Source organism: Patella vulgata, chromosome 2, assembly GCF_932274485.2.
Source record: "Patella vulgata chromosome 2, xgPatVulg1.2, whole genome shotgun sequence".
In the NCBI taxonomy this organism is placed as follows: domain Eukaryota; kingdom Metazoa; phylum Mollusca; class Gastropoda; family Patellidae; genus Patella; species Patella vulgata.
The window spans coordinates 32,815,912-32,831,947 of NC_065880.2; the positions used below are offsets into that span (position 1 = coordinate 32,815,912).

At 37.7% G+C, this 16,036-nt stretch overlaps 2 protein-coding genes across 2 annotated transcripts; one reads left to right on the top strand and one right to left on the bottom strand.

Annotated features, from left to right (window-relative positions):
- The first annotated feature begins 4,610 nt into the window (after nucleotides 1-4,610).
- LOC126809581 (uncharacterized) lies at nucleotides 4,611-7,114 on the top strand. Its single transcript, XM_050534208.1, has 5 exons — nucleotides 4,611-4,743; nucleotides 5,446-5,535; nucleotides 5,742-5,947; nucleotides 6,140-6,340; nucleotides 6,932-7,114. Exons 1-5 carry the CDS (start codon nucleotides 4,611-4,613, stop codon nucleotides 7,112-7,114), a joined length of 813 nt encoding a protein of 270 aa, XP_050390165.1.
- A 4,104-nt stretch (nucleotides 7,115-11,218) lies between these two features.
- Nucleotides 11,219-11,929, bottom strand: LOC126809579 (cholinesterase; the record flags this gene model as incomplete). The annotated part of the gene is made up of 1 exon (XM_050534207.1): nucleotides 11,219-11,929. A coding segment is annotated over one exon (711 nt), but the record flags the coding sequence as incomplete, so codon positions are not given.
- Nucleotides 11,930-16,036: the final 4,107 nt, after the last annotated feature.

Here is a 16,036-nt window from a genome sequence, read left to right on the forward strand (position 1 = left end):
CTGGTACTATATTATTATCGACAAAGTCAGATCATCAGATAATGTTATTATCAAAATATAGAGCAATCTTTAATGCATCGAAGGTCACTATGTTTTATAAATGAAATTACTTTGACATACCGGCGAGGTCAAGTTTCCATTTCTTACTTATTTTATCCCGTTATTGTGTTACCATACTAATAAATCTGTTAGGAAAAGCAAACACATCAGACTTTACATTTTATATTTAATGTACATATCATTGACATTAGACCAATTATCCATAAAAGATTAAACCAGTCAATGCAAATTTACAACTAAGGAGTATATCATAAACATTAAGCACAGTCGACCCTAACCAGTGGTGAAATATACTGTCCAGTTGACGAATTCAAGAAAATACAAAGTTTGTTAGATGAGTAAATTGATATTGTATCCACTTTATTTTAGCTTTAAATATTAAATTATTGATGAGCTGAAACATTTTAATGTGGTTTCTTGGTTTGTCGTACAATAAAAATAACTACTCTATAAATTTGGTGTCAGACGGTAACCTCTTACAAAAGAATTAATTAGTGTAAACTAACGTTAAGAATAAGATGAATAACATTAAAGACGCTGGTCTTTTACATTGACAAATCGCAATGGACTTCGATCGGAAAATATGAAATAAACAAAACTGCCATGTTATGAGCAACAATTTGTTTCACAACACCATTTTTTTTTGTCTACGTGACAAATTGCATCGTTAAACACCAGATGTAATATCTGACAATCTCATTCTTAAAACAAAGTGAAATCTTATCAAATGTCGTAAGATGGGACGTTAGTCTGTCACATTGTTAGCCCTGAGATTTGTTTACAAGGCTATAATACAAATGTCTTGCGTCAGTTATAAGACTGATACAAGATAAATAAATAGATAAGCTAATTTCTTTAAGAACAGAGGCACATTATGTACAAATCAGAAACTGAAAATGCTATTAACAACAAGACTCGCTGGTCTTTTTATTCTGGTAGAGCTTTCCCTTCAGGATTATCTCTTTAGAGATATGTCTTTACCGTGGGATGTCCGTGTCGATGATTTGGTAGGACGGCTGAATCTTGACGAAATAGCTTTACAGATGAGCCGTGGTGGTGGTGTCGGGATTTTTGGTCCAGCACCTGCTATACCACGACTAGGAATTGGAGCATATCAGTGGGATAATGAATGCTTACACGGACTTGCCTTTAAAAATTCTACTTCATTTCCTCAATCTGTTGGTTTAGCGGCTACATGGAGGTATATTGTTTTTTGTTCATTTCCATTAGAATATAATACGGTTTACTGATTTAGACAGCCAAATGTTTCGACCATTTTGCAACTAATCCCATATGCAAGGGTGTGATCTTCAGATTTTGTCCTCTCCGAACGACCAGACACACTCTCTGAACAGTCCTATAGAAACCAAATCCTGGAGGTTCTTCTAAGTCCATATCAGACTTCATTAAATGTACTGGGGTCCTAGACACACAGCTGGTCACCAGTTCAATTAAATTCTGAACAACTGTTTATCTTCGAGAAAATCTAAAGCTTGTCCGTTTGGGACATGATCCAATCTTTCTTTTCTGATATTACGTCTGGTAAAAGTATTTCAATAGTTTCTGTGCTACAACATTATAAACTTCTAATAATGTTCAATGTTTAACGGCAACTATTTGCGGGAGAGGCTATTTAATGTCAATCTTTCAGTTATGATGTAGTGTTCAGAGTGGCTGAGGCAATCGGAACAGAACTAAGGGCTTACTACAGTCTGGATGTTCAACAAAATGGATTGAGTTGTTTTTCACCAACAATTAACATAATGAGAGATCCGAGATGGGGAAGAAACCAGGTACATGTATTTTAATTTGCTTGTGAAAAAAGTGGGAACATGGCCTACTTAGGTTTGTGACTGTTAAAGATTTCTCCAGGGTTTCTTTTTACGAACCTTTTTTGCACCGTTTACTGTTTTATAAAGACCGGGCACGTATCCTTACGATAACGTCTACGTTACATAAATTCTTTTTTAATGTGTCCAATCTTTATTTTAACACCTATAGGAAACTTATGGCGAGGATCCATATATAAATGGTATGTTAGCTTCGGCGTTTGTTAAAGGTTTACAAGGAAACCATACACGATATATCCGAGCTAATGCTGGGTGTAAACATTTTGACGTTCATGGTGGACCGGATAATATACCCGTATCTAGATTTTCATTCGATACTAAGGTGAATTTTTAAATTTTAATGTATGTAGTTTTTTTTATATATTATAACACAACACAATTAATAACTACTAATTTAAAATGTTTGCGATTAAAAGTTAATTCGGTCAAACGTAGATGTATTTATGTTTTTCTAGGTATCTGAACGGGATTGGAGGACAACATTTCTGCCAGCTTTTAGATATTGTGTTGAAGCAGGATCTTACAGTCTTATGTGTAGTTACAATAGGTATTCCATTAGAAATACATAAATTTGGATGAGCTTTTCTTATGGTCTAGTCATAGGTCGCATATTTAAAAATATGACTAATTCCTACAAAATCACATTTACAAAAATCCATTTAATTTCTGAAGGCATAATTCTGTGTAGTGATTGAGATAGACTAGTCAACGAATAAAGGATTGAGAGGGCCACACGGTGAATGAAACCCCCATTAGATATTTAAACATTAAGGCGATAGTCAGATTGTAATTTAAGAAACACTGTAACCGCATACCTGCAGAACCAGCTCATCGGTTCAACAATCTGAGATTATTCCAAGAGTAGGTTACAGAAGATAGATATACGATATACAGAGTTATTATCGAATGAAATGGGGTTTAACGCCCTTCCTTTATGCACCGACTGGGCTAATGAAGACGGGAAGCCTTTGTGATATTACTACTGTATCGCATTGTAAATGACGAAATTAACGTACCACAGGAACGCATCATACGTGTTAAGCTTTCCAGGTTGAATATATTAATGATGTACACAAGTTGGGGATGGTATGCATATAAAAAATTATTATACAATTATATAAATGAAATGAAATGAAATGGGGTTTAACGTCCTACTGTTCTGCTCCTAACCTGGGCTAATGAAGACGGGCATACGCCATACAGTGTGCTATGAGGGAAATTTTGCCCGGACAGCGGCACTACTGCCTACTCTTATATCGAATTCCAACTGCCAAGGGACCTTTTACGTGCACGCCAATGTGTACACGGGACCTCGGTTTTTCGTCCCATCCGAACGACTAGACAGCTTTCCTTGTCAGCCCCTCCGTCCTGCATCACTGACAAGGGAGAACCACGCCGGAAAATCTGGATGAACTTTCTCGGCCAATGCAGGGATCGAACACCCGACCTCCAGGATAGCGAGCTAGCGTCTTACCCACTTAGCCACGTGATCCCCATACAATTATATAAAATGACGGCATGTATACATGTTTTAATTTATAGCATTAATGGAGTACCGGCATGTGTTAATAAACAGCTGCTAACAGATATTCTGCGTAATGAGTGGGGATTTAAAGGTTATGTAGTCACTGATATGTCAGCTCTTGAAAATGTTATGGACTGGCACCATTATCTTGATAATACAGTGGACATTGCTGCTGTGGCAGTTAACGCTGGTTGTAATCTTGAACTAGCTTGGGAGAAAACCGATCACGAGGTGTATAAATCCATCTGTAAGTAGTTGCTACTGTTCAGTAGTGGATATTTAGCCTTTGATTTCAGCAGCGTTACCGGAAACTAACCGAAATAGTTTTATGTTATAAAATTTATCATTTTGGGTACGCATTACATATATGTTCAGTGGAAAGGTATAAAACAGTTTTTTAAATTAATTTATTTTACACTTAATGTAATTTTATTGTAATATTATTTCGCTTCATCTGTTTGGTTGTTTACCTACCTAGTAATATTTACGTACTAATAAAGAAGTCCAAATAATGAAAGACATGAAATATTTATTATTGTATTCAAAATTCAATTGTAGCTGATGCAGTGAAGGCAGGAAAACTCACTGAAGGTATGGTTAGACAAAGGGTCAAACCACTCTTTTATACCAGAATGAGATTGGGAGAATTTGATCCACCAGAGATGAATCCCTACGCCTCCATCACATCATCTGTTATAGAACAACAAACTCATAGAGACCTGGCTGTAGAAGCTGCTATGAAGTCTTTTGTTTTATTGAAGAATGATGGCCTGTTACCACTGAAAAAGACGCAATATAACAGTATAGCTGTAAGCATTTATTTCTAAAGGAAATGATCACATCTACTGAGATTTCAAATATCCAGTATTTACATGTACTGACAAATATATTATGTTAATGTTAATTTAATTTTCTGTTGGCCCAACCGGGACAAACTATTATTGTCATTTTAAATTGTTTTATATTAGGTTTTATTTATGTATATATGTATAAATATATCATTGTGATAATTGATCACCGTGTTTGGTACAATATAACGAATTTGATGCTGTCGTGTTGTAAAACACCATTTTTTAATTCTGTAGTTTGTTGGACCTATGTCAGATACAAAATATCGATTGGCTGGAGACTACAATGCATATCCAGATGACCAATTTAAATCAACACCTCGTGGAATGTTACAACACCTGGGAAGGAAAGCGAACTATGCTAGTGGTTGCAGTGACACACGATGCGATGTCTATGATTCTAATTCCGTTATAAATGCTGTCCACGGTGTCGATGTGGTCTTTGTATGCATTGGATTAGGTATGAATTATGTTTAATCCTTTCAATTGGCATAATCGTGACTTGCATATAAAATTAAGTCGCTGACTGTTGATTACTACATGTGGTCTTTGCATACATTAGATCTGCACTAACTTTAATCCTTTGATAGAAGCATGACTTACATATGTAAGTCACATACTGGATTAAGCATGCACTAACTTTAATCCTTTGACATAATCGTGACTTACATATAAAATTAAGTCACTGACTGTTGGTTACTAAATGTGGTCTTTGCATGCGTTGGATTAGATATTCACTAACTTTAAGAGATTGGTAAATGCAAGTTTAAATGGTAATAGTTCTTTAGTCAGGTGTTCAACGCTAGAGAGTTTTGTAGGGACACCCATTTAACTTAAAAGAGTGAGCAAACATCATTCAGAAAATATAAGTTTGTATAGTTAGATAATAGAGCTACCAAAAAAGAGTTTATTTTAATTTCATTCGTGTTGTTTCTTAATTACCTTTATCAGGTTTTCGTAGAAAACAGAATAAATAACACAACACGCAGTACTTTACATATAGATTTCCTGCAGAGATTATAATATCGCAGAAGCTCAATAATCGAGTCTAAAGACTAGACACGTTATACAACACAGACAATAATGTTTGTTCTACATTTGTATTGAAATATGTAACGGAATCTGTTCATTCTTAAACTTGTTAAAACTTGATATTATAAAGGTATTGGTGTAGAGAAAGAAGGAAATGATAGACCGGATATGGAATTACCCGGTAAACAAAAGCAATTACTACAAGATGTTATCGATAACAGTAAGTTGTTATATTTTTTTTTGTAAAAAAAGAACCATTTGCTTAAGATATCATACACCATCAAAAATCATTAGTTCAATGCATGTTGGTATTTTTAACAAGCAGAACACTGCTAGTGCGTTCACAAGGGAAGCAATGAGTTGTTCTGGAGTTCAACAAACTATGAATATACTTTGGTGTTATTTCATTTACTCGTTCGTTAATAGGTGGTGCAGCTAAAATAATCCTTATAAGTTTCAATGCGGGGCCGGTTAATATTCAGTGGCTTGACCAGAGTTCCCGGGTTTCAGCCATTCTGGCTGTCTTCTATCCAGGACAAAGTACAGGAGTTGCTCTCAGGAATGCTCTGACCAATCCTAATAACCCACAGTTTGGTAGACTGCCTTACACATGGTATAAATCTGCTAACCAGGTAGGGGTAATTCGGATTTTAATACTATGTTAAAAGTGTTTGTATTCAAAAGATTGTCAATTTACTTTTATGAGCAGCTGGTAATTCTATATTTTATTTCCTTTTTGTAAAAAAAATACATATTTGCATCTTGAACAGCAAATACCAAATGGCATCAAACCAATATAGACTAGTATGCCACCAATATTATAGGTTCCGCCAATGATCGACTACTCGATGAGCGGAAGAACTTATAGATACTTTAATGGTGAACCACTATATCCATTCGGTTATGGTCTAACATACACCACATTTCAATATGAGCATCCAGTTATACCAGCAAATATAAAGGCTGGACGAGATCTTCATGGTTCTGTAGTTGTTCGAAATACTGGTAGTCTTCCTGGAGATGAGGTAATAGCCATTCAATTTTATGCTGTACATGGATAAACATTGTGTTTTCGGGTGCTATATAACAAAATACTATTGCACCTGCTCATAGAGATCTTTTAATATAGCTGCCTCGTCAAGGAACTTGATATTTGTGAGGAGCATGTGTCCACCGATAATACTACAAAAGAGCATTGCCGTGTTCGCCTGCTAAATGTCGTTTGCTTACGGCGATTGTATTTCAACTGACGCCATATGTTACCAATAACAAGGGCGATAATCCGGATAGAATCCCAGAAACGCCTAAAAAGTAAAATGAACCATTTAGGAATACATTCTTAAAGTATACTTATTAGTGATTATGACTCCATTTGTCGAAATTGGGATTAAAATGCCGGCAGTTAGCTTCGTATCTGTTCTCAAGCGGGGGTAGATAATATCTCTTTACGGGAACATTAACTCTTTTTGTACTTTGCGCATACTATTACAATAATTTGTCATATTATATTTATGGTCTTCCGGTATGGATAGATGATATTATATTTTCTTATTTTATCCTCGCTGTTCAATGCATGGAGATTCATCACATATTTATTCAGTTATCGTACATGATAGGTTGTTCAAGTCTACATTTCCTGGTTACAAAGTTCTACACCTTCCCCACAATTACAGTTGGTCTGGTTTGATCGAGTAACAATTGGTGGTAATGGTCAGATGACTGTGCATTTTTCTGTAACCTCTAAACAGATGGCCCTGTGGATTGATAATACTGGATGGAAAATTGAAGCAGGTAAATAAGTGTTCCAATAATTGGGTTGGAGATTGAGACTAATGCTAGGTTCCCACTGTCGTGCGATGCGTTGCGACTGGATTGTCCACGATCTTGTACGTGCAGATATGATTATTCCACGTTTAAAACGGCTATTCCAATCGCAGCACCAATCCTGAAACTTGGAACCTAGCATAAACAGCCAGTAAATTACTAATGCTCCCCTACGTAGGAACTGACTTAGAATAGAAGAATCATGGTGTCAACGTCCGACGAATAGTTTGGAAATACATGTATGCTTGTTGCACTAAACTACACACTGCCGCTCAAACCCCATCCCTTTACACAAATAATTTCCATCGTGACCAGATCATATTTTAAGAACAATGAGAGGCTAATTCTTGGCTGAAAATAGATGTTTTATTTTTCTTCAGGAAGAATAAATATATTTGTTGGAGGTCAACAACCAAATCAGAAGAAATCAGTTGGTTCTAATGTTCTTCAGAGTCATTTCGACATTAACGGGGATATGTTGTTGGGATACTATTGAATATAGTGTTATATTGCCCTTTTAAGAGTTTTTTTTTCTAATATATTTCTACCTAGTATATCTTTGGATTGAGCTTAAGTTATATTTTGCATTTAAAAATTATCACAAGTATTAACTTTTTTCCGAAACACAAATTAACATGTACCGTTGCAAATTATGTAATAAAATGATATGAATTGGTTTTTAATGGCACGCCAGCACCATTCGGGCTATACTGCTAAAGATTATTTGTTTTTCGTTGAGTTTGCTTCAGAGTGTTGCTGGCTATATCTGTGAATTGGGGTTTGACTTCCTACTTTCTGCACCGACTGGGCTAATGAATACGGGCTGCATCTGGTTTATAGGCTATCTGTTTTTCATTGACCTTGATCCAGAATTATCGAGGTATACATCTAGGTTGCTTATCTTTGTGTAATATATTAAGTGGTGTCTGCTACACAACATGCACGTTTTGAAAATAGCTTCTATCTACTTTTGGTAGTAGAATTGTCCCACCATGATTTCCAATTCAATAATGTTTCTCTATCCTGAGATGTTTGTGTGGATGACTTGGTTGGAAGCTTGACAGTTTACGAATTGATGAATCAAATGGCGAAAGGTGTGATAGGAATAAATGGACTGTCTCCAGCTATTTCAAGGTTGAGCTTAAACTAATATCAATTGGATACGGAAAGCCTGCACGGCGTATCTGGACAAAACGTTACGTCTTTTCCACAAGCTATTGGTGTAGCTGCTACTTGGAGGTGAGTTGAGAGTGTGTCCTGCCATGGTTATGGTGTATCTCGTCCATGCCATAGTCTACTGAGGTCGAATACACTGTGACCCAGATCTATAGTCAACAAAATCAGCAAATGAACCCGATATGTGTCATATTTTTTTAGATTTTTATTTTCAAGTTCTCGGGATATATTCAACCATCTACAGTTATTTGATTTTTTAAAAAATTGTTGTGGCTGTTGGGTTAGTCGAAACATAGAAAACAGCATGCCATTGTCAGTAAACCTTGCAACCCTTCACTTTGTTGGGCAGGGGTTGATAGTCAGGATCTGGGCAGGGTTTGCCCGGGCTGGAATATCAAGAAACCGGCGCAAATATTTGCACTGCATGGTGGCCATCAACCAAACCAGAAGAAATCAGTTGGTTCCCATATACTGCGGGTTCATTTCGATATTCATGGGCCTAAATTATTTGAAAGTTACTAAAGCATGAATCTGATGTAGATATATAGCATATCCCAGACAAAAAATGTAGTGCATAACAAATAATCATAAATATTTTTCTTATCTGCATTTACTTTCTAAAGAATAGCTGACAGCCCCCCCCCCCCCCTCATCACCCACCTTACGAATTTCGTTCCGACGTGCGTGACACCACTATTATGTCGGATCAACACTTACCAGATCGTTCAATAACCGGCTTAAAAGCGGTGGGAGTCGTGTGTGTATGTCATCATATTATTTTCTGGCTCCCGTATAATTAAACATAATCTTCTTCAATTTCTAAATTACGTAACAACACTACATGATAAAGGGGTATTATATGCTGCCACCTGAATGGTATTATTTAGTTACAGGGGCGGATATGGGAATTGCGAAAAATGAGGGGTGGGGGGTGAAAACCAGATTTTTTCCAGAATAAACCCAATGCAATTTGTCGCATTTGAACAGTTTGTAACATTCTTATTTTCGATATCCCCGCCAAAAAAAATAAAAAAACACCCAGCGTTCCCAGCCAAACAAATACATTCTATCTCTTTGAAGCTTGGTTTGTACAAATATACTCTTTACGTGTATATGTTGATTGTGCCTTTCAGATTTTATAAAAATTTTATATTATAATATAATGACAAATCAGTAGTAAGTTAATTGACAAAATCTTCAGGACCTTTTCTCGCGAAATATTTAGAGACCCCCCCCCCTCCACTAGCACTGTTCCGATAGTCGAGATTAGTTGCGTAAGCGTAGTATAAGGACCCTAAATAAGGATGAATTAATGTGGAATATGGCATTGTAAGTTTATAAAGAACTTGCAAATAAATTGATGACAATAATATTATAAACAGTGTTAATCCCGTGAAAGGTTTTTATTGTAGAGAAGGTATATTTTAAAACAAAATCGTCAATAGAAAAGGGGTGTGCCCCCCCCCCCCCCCACCTAGATAATGATTTCAATTTGGTAACACGGGTACATTTAACTGGCAGGTCATTATCGTCCTATTAGTATACCCGCTCCAATGTGTGTTTTATGAATCCCGGTATTTGTAATATGATTTAGCGCTGAATATCGTTTTATCAAACCTGGTAAATAATTAGTCCAAAACTCAGTACGACGTCTGTTTAAGTTGTTTCTCATCTGTATCTCGCCGGATTGAAGGTAAATATATTTCTTAGTTTGGGAATCATATGTTTCCCAAAAAACATCTGAGGTTGTAGAGACAGCTTTATTTGGATTTCTGAAATATATAGAGAGAGAAATGTGGTTTAACGTGCACTCGACACAAACTAGGTCATTTTGGGACTAACATATGGTTTAATTTTATTTTAATAATTCGCTTGCGCCTAGGGGTCTTTAGTAGTGGAAGGAAACCGGAGGACCCGGAGAAAACCTACGAGGTTGGACAGGCGACCCTACTCCTTGTCACGTACAACCGGGGATTCGAAACCATGCCAGCTGACTCAATGACAGGCCTTACGATATAGCGCGCACGTGCTAACCATTCGGCCATCCAACCCCCCTTCTGATATAGAATGATGAATATATTTTGAAACTTTCTTGTTTATCAGCAAGAATTAGATTTGAACCCCGTCTTTTAAAAAGTCCTGTGTCTATGCTTATCAGTCTACCTCTTCTGATACTTTAGGAGATATACATCTTTCGGGTGAGTTACGTCTTGTCTAGCAAGAAAACTGTGCAGTATATAATATGCTATGGGGCGAAGCCAACATATATTTACTTACCCAGTTTTAGCAAAATTTGTCCAGTAACTCATCATGCTTTTAGCGAATGTCCATTGTTCTGCTTGAATAGTCTTGTTTAACTTTTGACACGTCTCGTATATAGATCCAAATACATACTCTAGATCGTCAGAATGTTTAGCCCCAGTTACCCACGTTTCATATTGACCTAATGGATTTTGTTGGTTGAATTCATATTGATATGTTTTAGAAATCTTATTATTATAAGCATGATTCTCCAGAGCAGAATACGTTGCTACAAAAAAGGCAATATCCGTCGCGAAGTCCACTGCTTTCCTAAAGTATACATCTCTGTTCAGTGGGTCTTCAAAATTTTCATACTGAGACAGTACATCATCATGGATGGCACGTGAGATGTTTTCTCCAAATAGAAGGCCCAATCTTCTTGTGAGCAGTTGGTCGAGAGCCTTTTTGAGTTCATCTGTTGACTTTGCAGCATACAGGGGTCCAGAAGAAAGCATAACCACCCCGTCAAATCGGGCTGTGCCCATAAGTAAATCTAATTTTTTGAAATGTGGTAAAATTATTTTTCCTATTGGAAGATTTAAAGCTTGAAGTCTGTTCTCTGTGAGAAAATCGTCATCAATAGCAGGGCCCCACTGAGGAACTCCTGGTGTGAAGCTCACGGCACCCTTCTGTGCAATCGCCCTTGCGTCTAACGCTTTTAGGCAAGACACGCCTTCGATAGAAGTTGTTGGACAGTTCATCAAAGAAGTAAAGGTTCTTAGTTTTTCGCTTGGATCAGTTACTATTACCCACGGGGCGTTGACAGAGCCACTCTCGGCGATGACTCTTTGAAACAAGCCTTCATTGCCAGGATAAATAGCTTGAAACATAACAGCAGCTGAGCCAGCAGATTGACCAGCAATCGTTATATTTGTTGAATCACCCCCAAAACTGCCAATGTTATTTTTTACCCACTGTATACCAAGATGTTGATCCCAGAGACCATTGTTTGGGCTACCATCATTTCCTCCCGTGTCAAGAAATCCGAACGGTCCAAGACGATAATTTAGCGTAACTAAAACCACCTGTCCATACGCTGCTAAAATCGCATTTGTCCTTGTAGAACCGGAACCCGCAACAAACCCTCCTCCGTGAACCCATACTATTACGGCGTACTTCTTATCGTTTTCAAATATTTTTGGGCTGAATACATTTAAATATAGACAATCTTCATTTTGTATTTTAAGGTGCATATATGGAGCAAATTGCAGGCAAGATGCGGCGTAACCCTTGTTAGCTAGAAATGTATCGGCGAATTTGGCTTTAGGAACTGGTTTAGCAAATCTCAATTTCGCAACAGGTGGTTCAGCAAAAGGTATACCCAAATAAGTTGATATTCTTACTATGTTGGGCCCAACGCTTACATCTTCTATAGATCCAGTTATGTTTCCTACATTAGTTGACACCGTTATATCCGATGCTGCACACCAAAACAAACCATGAACTATAAGTACCGGTAACAGAAAAGACCTCTCCATCGGCGTCATGTTTTTATTTAGCCAACAATCCTTTATCAGGAGAGTGTTAAATTAAATCTTATCTATATGGCTCTTATCACCGTCCTGTTTGGGATTGGTGTCAGGGTTTCGTAAATTTTAGCACTATCTGCCCACAACGAGACACATGACTACACAAACACTGATTTTATCAAACTAGTCCTCAATGAAGGTCTTTTGTATGTTCTGTAGTAGGAAACCCAATCCATGAATGAAGCGTTCCTCAAAAGTTTGCATGGACTTCGAACTTATTACTTCTATCGACGATCTCCGCCAGTCAAGTAGGCCTAGTATAATATATTTTACGGGCTTTCCTGATCGTGTGACCATTTGCCAGATGAGAGACCTGGCGGGGTAACTGCCCCATCCTCCGGTGCTGGTAATAAATTACTTAATTTAACTTTAATCACTAGCTCCATAGGGTTGGATATCTTCTGAAGGTGTGCGAATAACTTTCCGTTAAACGGCTTCACGAAAGGTATATTCAGCTCCAGTGCATGGGGGATAACTCTTGTTTATCGTTCTACATCGACTTCACTATTTGTTCTGCATCACTGACAAGGGGGGAAACCTAACAATTACCCAAGACAAACCTACGGACACGACACAATGTACACAGACATCTCTAACAACCAACGAACATATATCAGATTAAGTGAATGGATAAGGGGGCTAGTCGTAAGCGTTCACTGCGCTGTAAGTGGCCTGTATTTTAGCGAGAACCAACACATGAAATGAAATGGGGTTTAACATCCTATTTTTCTGCTCTGACTGGGCTAATGAAGACCAGCATACGCCATGCAGTGTGCTATGAGGGAACCTTTGACCGGACAGTGGCAATACGTCCTACTCTAATATCGATTTCCAGTTGTCAAGGGTTCTTTTACGTGCACACCAAGGTCTTTCGTTCCATATGAATGACTATACGATGTCTCTGGCCAGACCCTCCGTCCTGCACCACTGGCAAGGTAGAACCACTTCTGAAATCTCAACATCTTACTCACTAAGCCACTCACTGTTATATGTTTGCAAATACCAATGTTTTTATATTTTCGTTCAAATCTATCTTCAGGACTAGGGGGTTTGGATGGCCAAATGGTTAGCATGTGCGCGCTGTATCATTGAGTCTGTCATTGAGTCAACAGGCCTGGTTTCGATTCCCCGGTTGTACGTGACAAGGAGTATGGTCACCTCTCCAACCTTGTGGGTTTCTCTGAGTACTCCGGTTTCCTCCCACTGCTAAAGACCCCTATGCGCAAGCAAATTATTAAAATAAAATTGAACCATGTGTTAGTCCCGAAATGACCTAGTTTGTGTAAAGTGGATGTTGAACCCCATTTCTCTCTCTCTCTCTTTAGGGCTACACAGTTTAAGAACCTAAAAAAATCCAAGGAAAATCAAAGACAGTTGCCAGGCAACAAAACATGCCAATAGCAGCTAAGTCATTCAGGCAGTCAACTGGAGTTGTCACATATTTTTTCTTTTGTCAGTAATAAACACATTTACAATACAATAAAATCGGATTACTAGTAACAAACCATTAAGTAGGCCTAATTATCATAAATCATTAGAATTTGTTTGGCATCTAGTTCTGTCCTATAGATTTACTATAGTCGGATTCGGTTTGTTACATAATTCCCATCCGTCGGCTTTTTGGGTAGAAATCATGGAATAAGCTTTATTTTGTAGGTTTTGATGTTTGATTACAAAAAAACAATGTTGACATTTTTTCTGAGTAGGTCTTCATAGTATGGGAGGCCATTATTTGAGGGTACCCATTTTGCGATAATATTCCAACTTATTTTATTATTTTCACCTTATTTATAATGTTATCGATTTATCAACTGTGATTTGACAATGTATTAATAATGGCAGGGTTCATGACTATACTTCAGATTGTTTTCCATCGTTTCAGTATGATATTTCCAAGATGGCGGCCATTTTGGGCGGGAAAATCGGACGATGTGCTGATTTCGATTAAGTAGTAGTGCTTGGTGTCAATATATATGTTTTCGGGGTCACAGATTCCATTCCTGACATTTACAACCTTGTAAAATGATTACATATTCATATACTTAGCATATTACCAAGATGGCGGGCATTTTTGGCGGGAAAATAAGACGATGTGCTAATGTTGATTAAGTAGTCGTCGTTGGTGTCAATATATATGTTTTCAAGGGCACAGAATCCATTTCGGTCAGTAACAACTGTGTAAATTGATTATTTTGCACATTTACACTATGACGGCCATTTTTGGCGGGAAGATGGAACGATGTGCGGATATTGATTAAGTAGTCGTCTTTGGTACCAGGATATATTTTTTGGGGAGCAGATTCCATTTTTGCCGTTTACAACTGTGTAAAATTATCACATTTTCACTATTTAGCATATTTCCAATACAGCTTTCATGTCGATCGTCAAAATGGGATGATGTGCTGATTTTGATTACGTAGTCGCGTTTTTGTGTCAATATTTGTTTTTCGGGGCGCAGATTCGATTTCTGCCATTTACAACTGCGTGAAATGGTGGTATGTTCACACATTCAGCATATTTTTGTTTGTGGCAGGACGTTTTCTAAACACATTACTGTAAAGGTTTCTGAATCCAATTCTGCTATGTATAAGCTTGTAGCATGTTCCTGGAAGCCTGTGCCGAGTTTACTCATTAGGTATATTATCCAACAATGTAGTAGTTGAACTCCAGCGCAATATCATTCCACATGTTCGTTCTACATTCATCTTGGATGTCAGTTGATAACATAATCTATGCTATGAGGGCTTCTTGGCAAGTATTTCATTTATAGCCACGTCCCCACCACTATCATCCACGTTGCTGCCAGGCTGGAACGAAGCGCCTGGCCATATGCTTGCTACGCTGTTACGACCTTTATGTATATATAGGGAAGATACTGAGCCTCGTCCATCAGCTCCAGTCTAGCACCCAAAGAGGAAACATCAAGAAAACTATGAAATGTTCTTAATTACTTGGTTATTGGTTGTTTTCTGCTTTGAAAATGAATGTGGATGGTTGAGCATGGCACAGTATCTATAGGCGTGGCGAGAGAACGCCTTACGCCTGGTAGGCACATCACTGGAGTGTGGTGAGAAAGTATCCCGGTCTGTGGTGGGAACACTTTTCGCGCAGCCAGATCTTGGCCAAGAGCGTAGAAAGATCTTGTACTAAGCGCTTGGTGTGGTCGTTGCAGGCGCAAGATGGGCACATGGCGTAAGCATGATGCTGCCGCTATGCTCTTTTTGCCTTCATGCCAGGAATAGGCTTTACTTTCCCAGGAAAATCAATGATAAATAAATGCTAATAACGTGTTTAGAAAACGTTCCACCATCTTGGAAATATGCTAAATTGGTGAACATACGACCATTTTACGTAGTTGTATATGACAGAAATCGAATCTACCTCCCCGAAAACATATATATTGTCACCAAGGACAACTACTTAATCGAAATCAACCCATCGTCCGATTTTCCCAACACAAGTGGCAGCAATATTGGAAATATACTAAATATGTGAACATGTGATCATTTTACAAGGTTGTAAATGTCAGAAATTGATTCTGCGCCCCCGTAAACATATATATTGACACCAAACACCACCACTTAATCAAAATCTGCACATCGTCTCATTTTCCCGCCCAAAATGCCCGCCATCTTGGTCATATGCTAAGTATATGAACATGTGATCATTTTACAAGGTTGTAAATGTCAGGAATGCGATTTGTGACCCCGAAAACATATATATTGACACCAAACACTACTACTTAATCGAAATCAGCACATCGACCGATTTTCCCGCTAAAAATGGGCGCCATCTTGGAAATATCATCATGAAATGATGGAAAACAATTTGAGATATAGTCATGAATGCCGCCAATATTAATACATTGCCAAATCACAGTTGATATGTCGA

What these genes read in the sequence shown, in the direction of transcription:
- LOC126809581 (XM_050534208.1), top strand. Translation starts at nt 4,611, where the DNA reads ATGTTACAACACCTGGGAAGGAAAGCGAACTATGCTAGTGGTTGCAGT. An exon ending in CTTTGTATGCATTGGATTAG is followed by an intron (nt 4,744 to 5,445) that starts GTATGAATTATG and finishes GATATTATAAAG; the next exon opens with GTATTGGTGTAGAGAAAGAA. An exon ending in GTAGTCTTCCTGGAGATGAG is followed by an intron (nt 6,341 to 6,931) that starts GTAATAGCCATT and finishes CGTACATGATAG; the next exon opens with GTTGTTCAAGTCTACATTTC.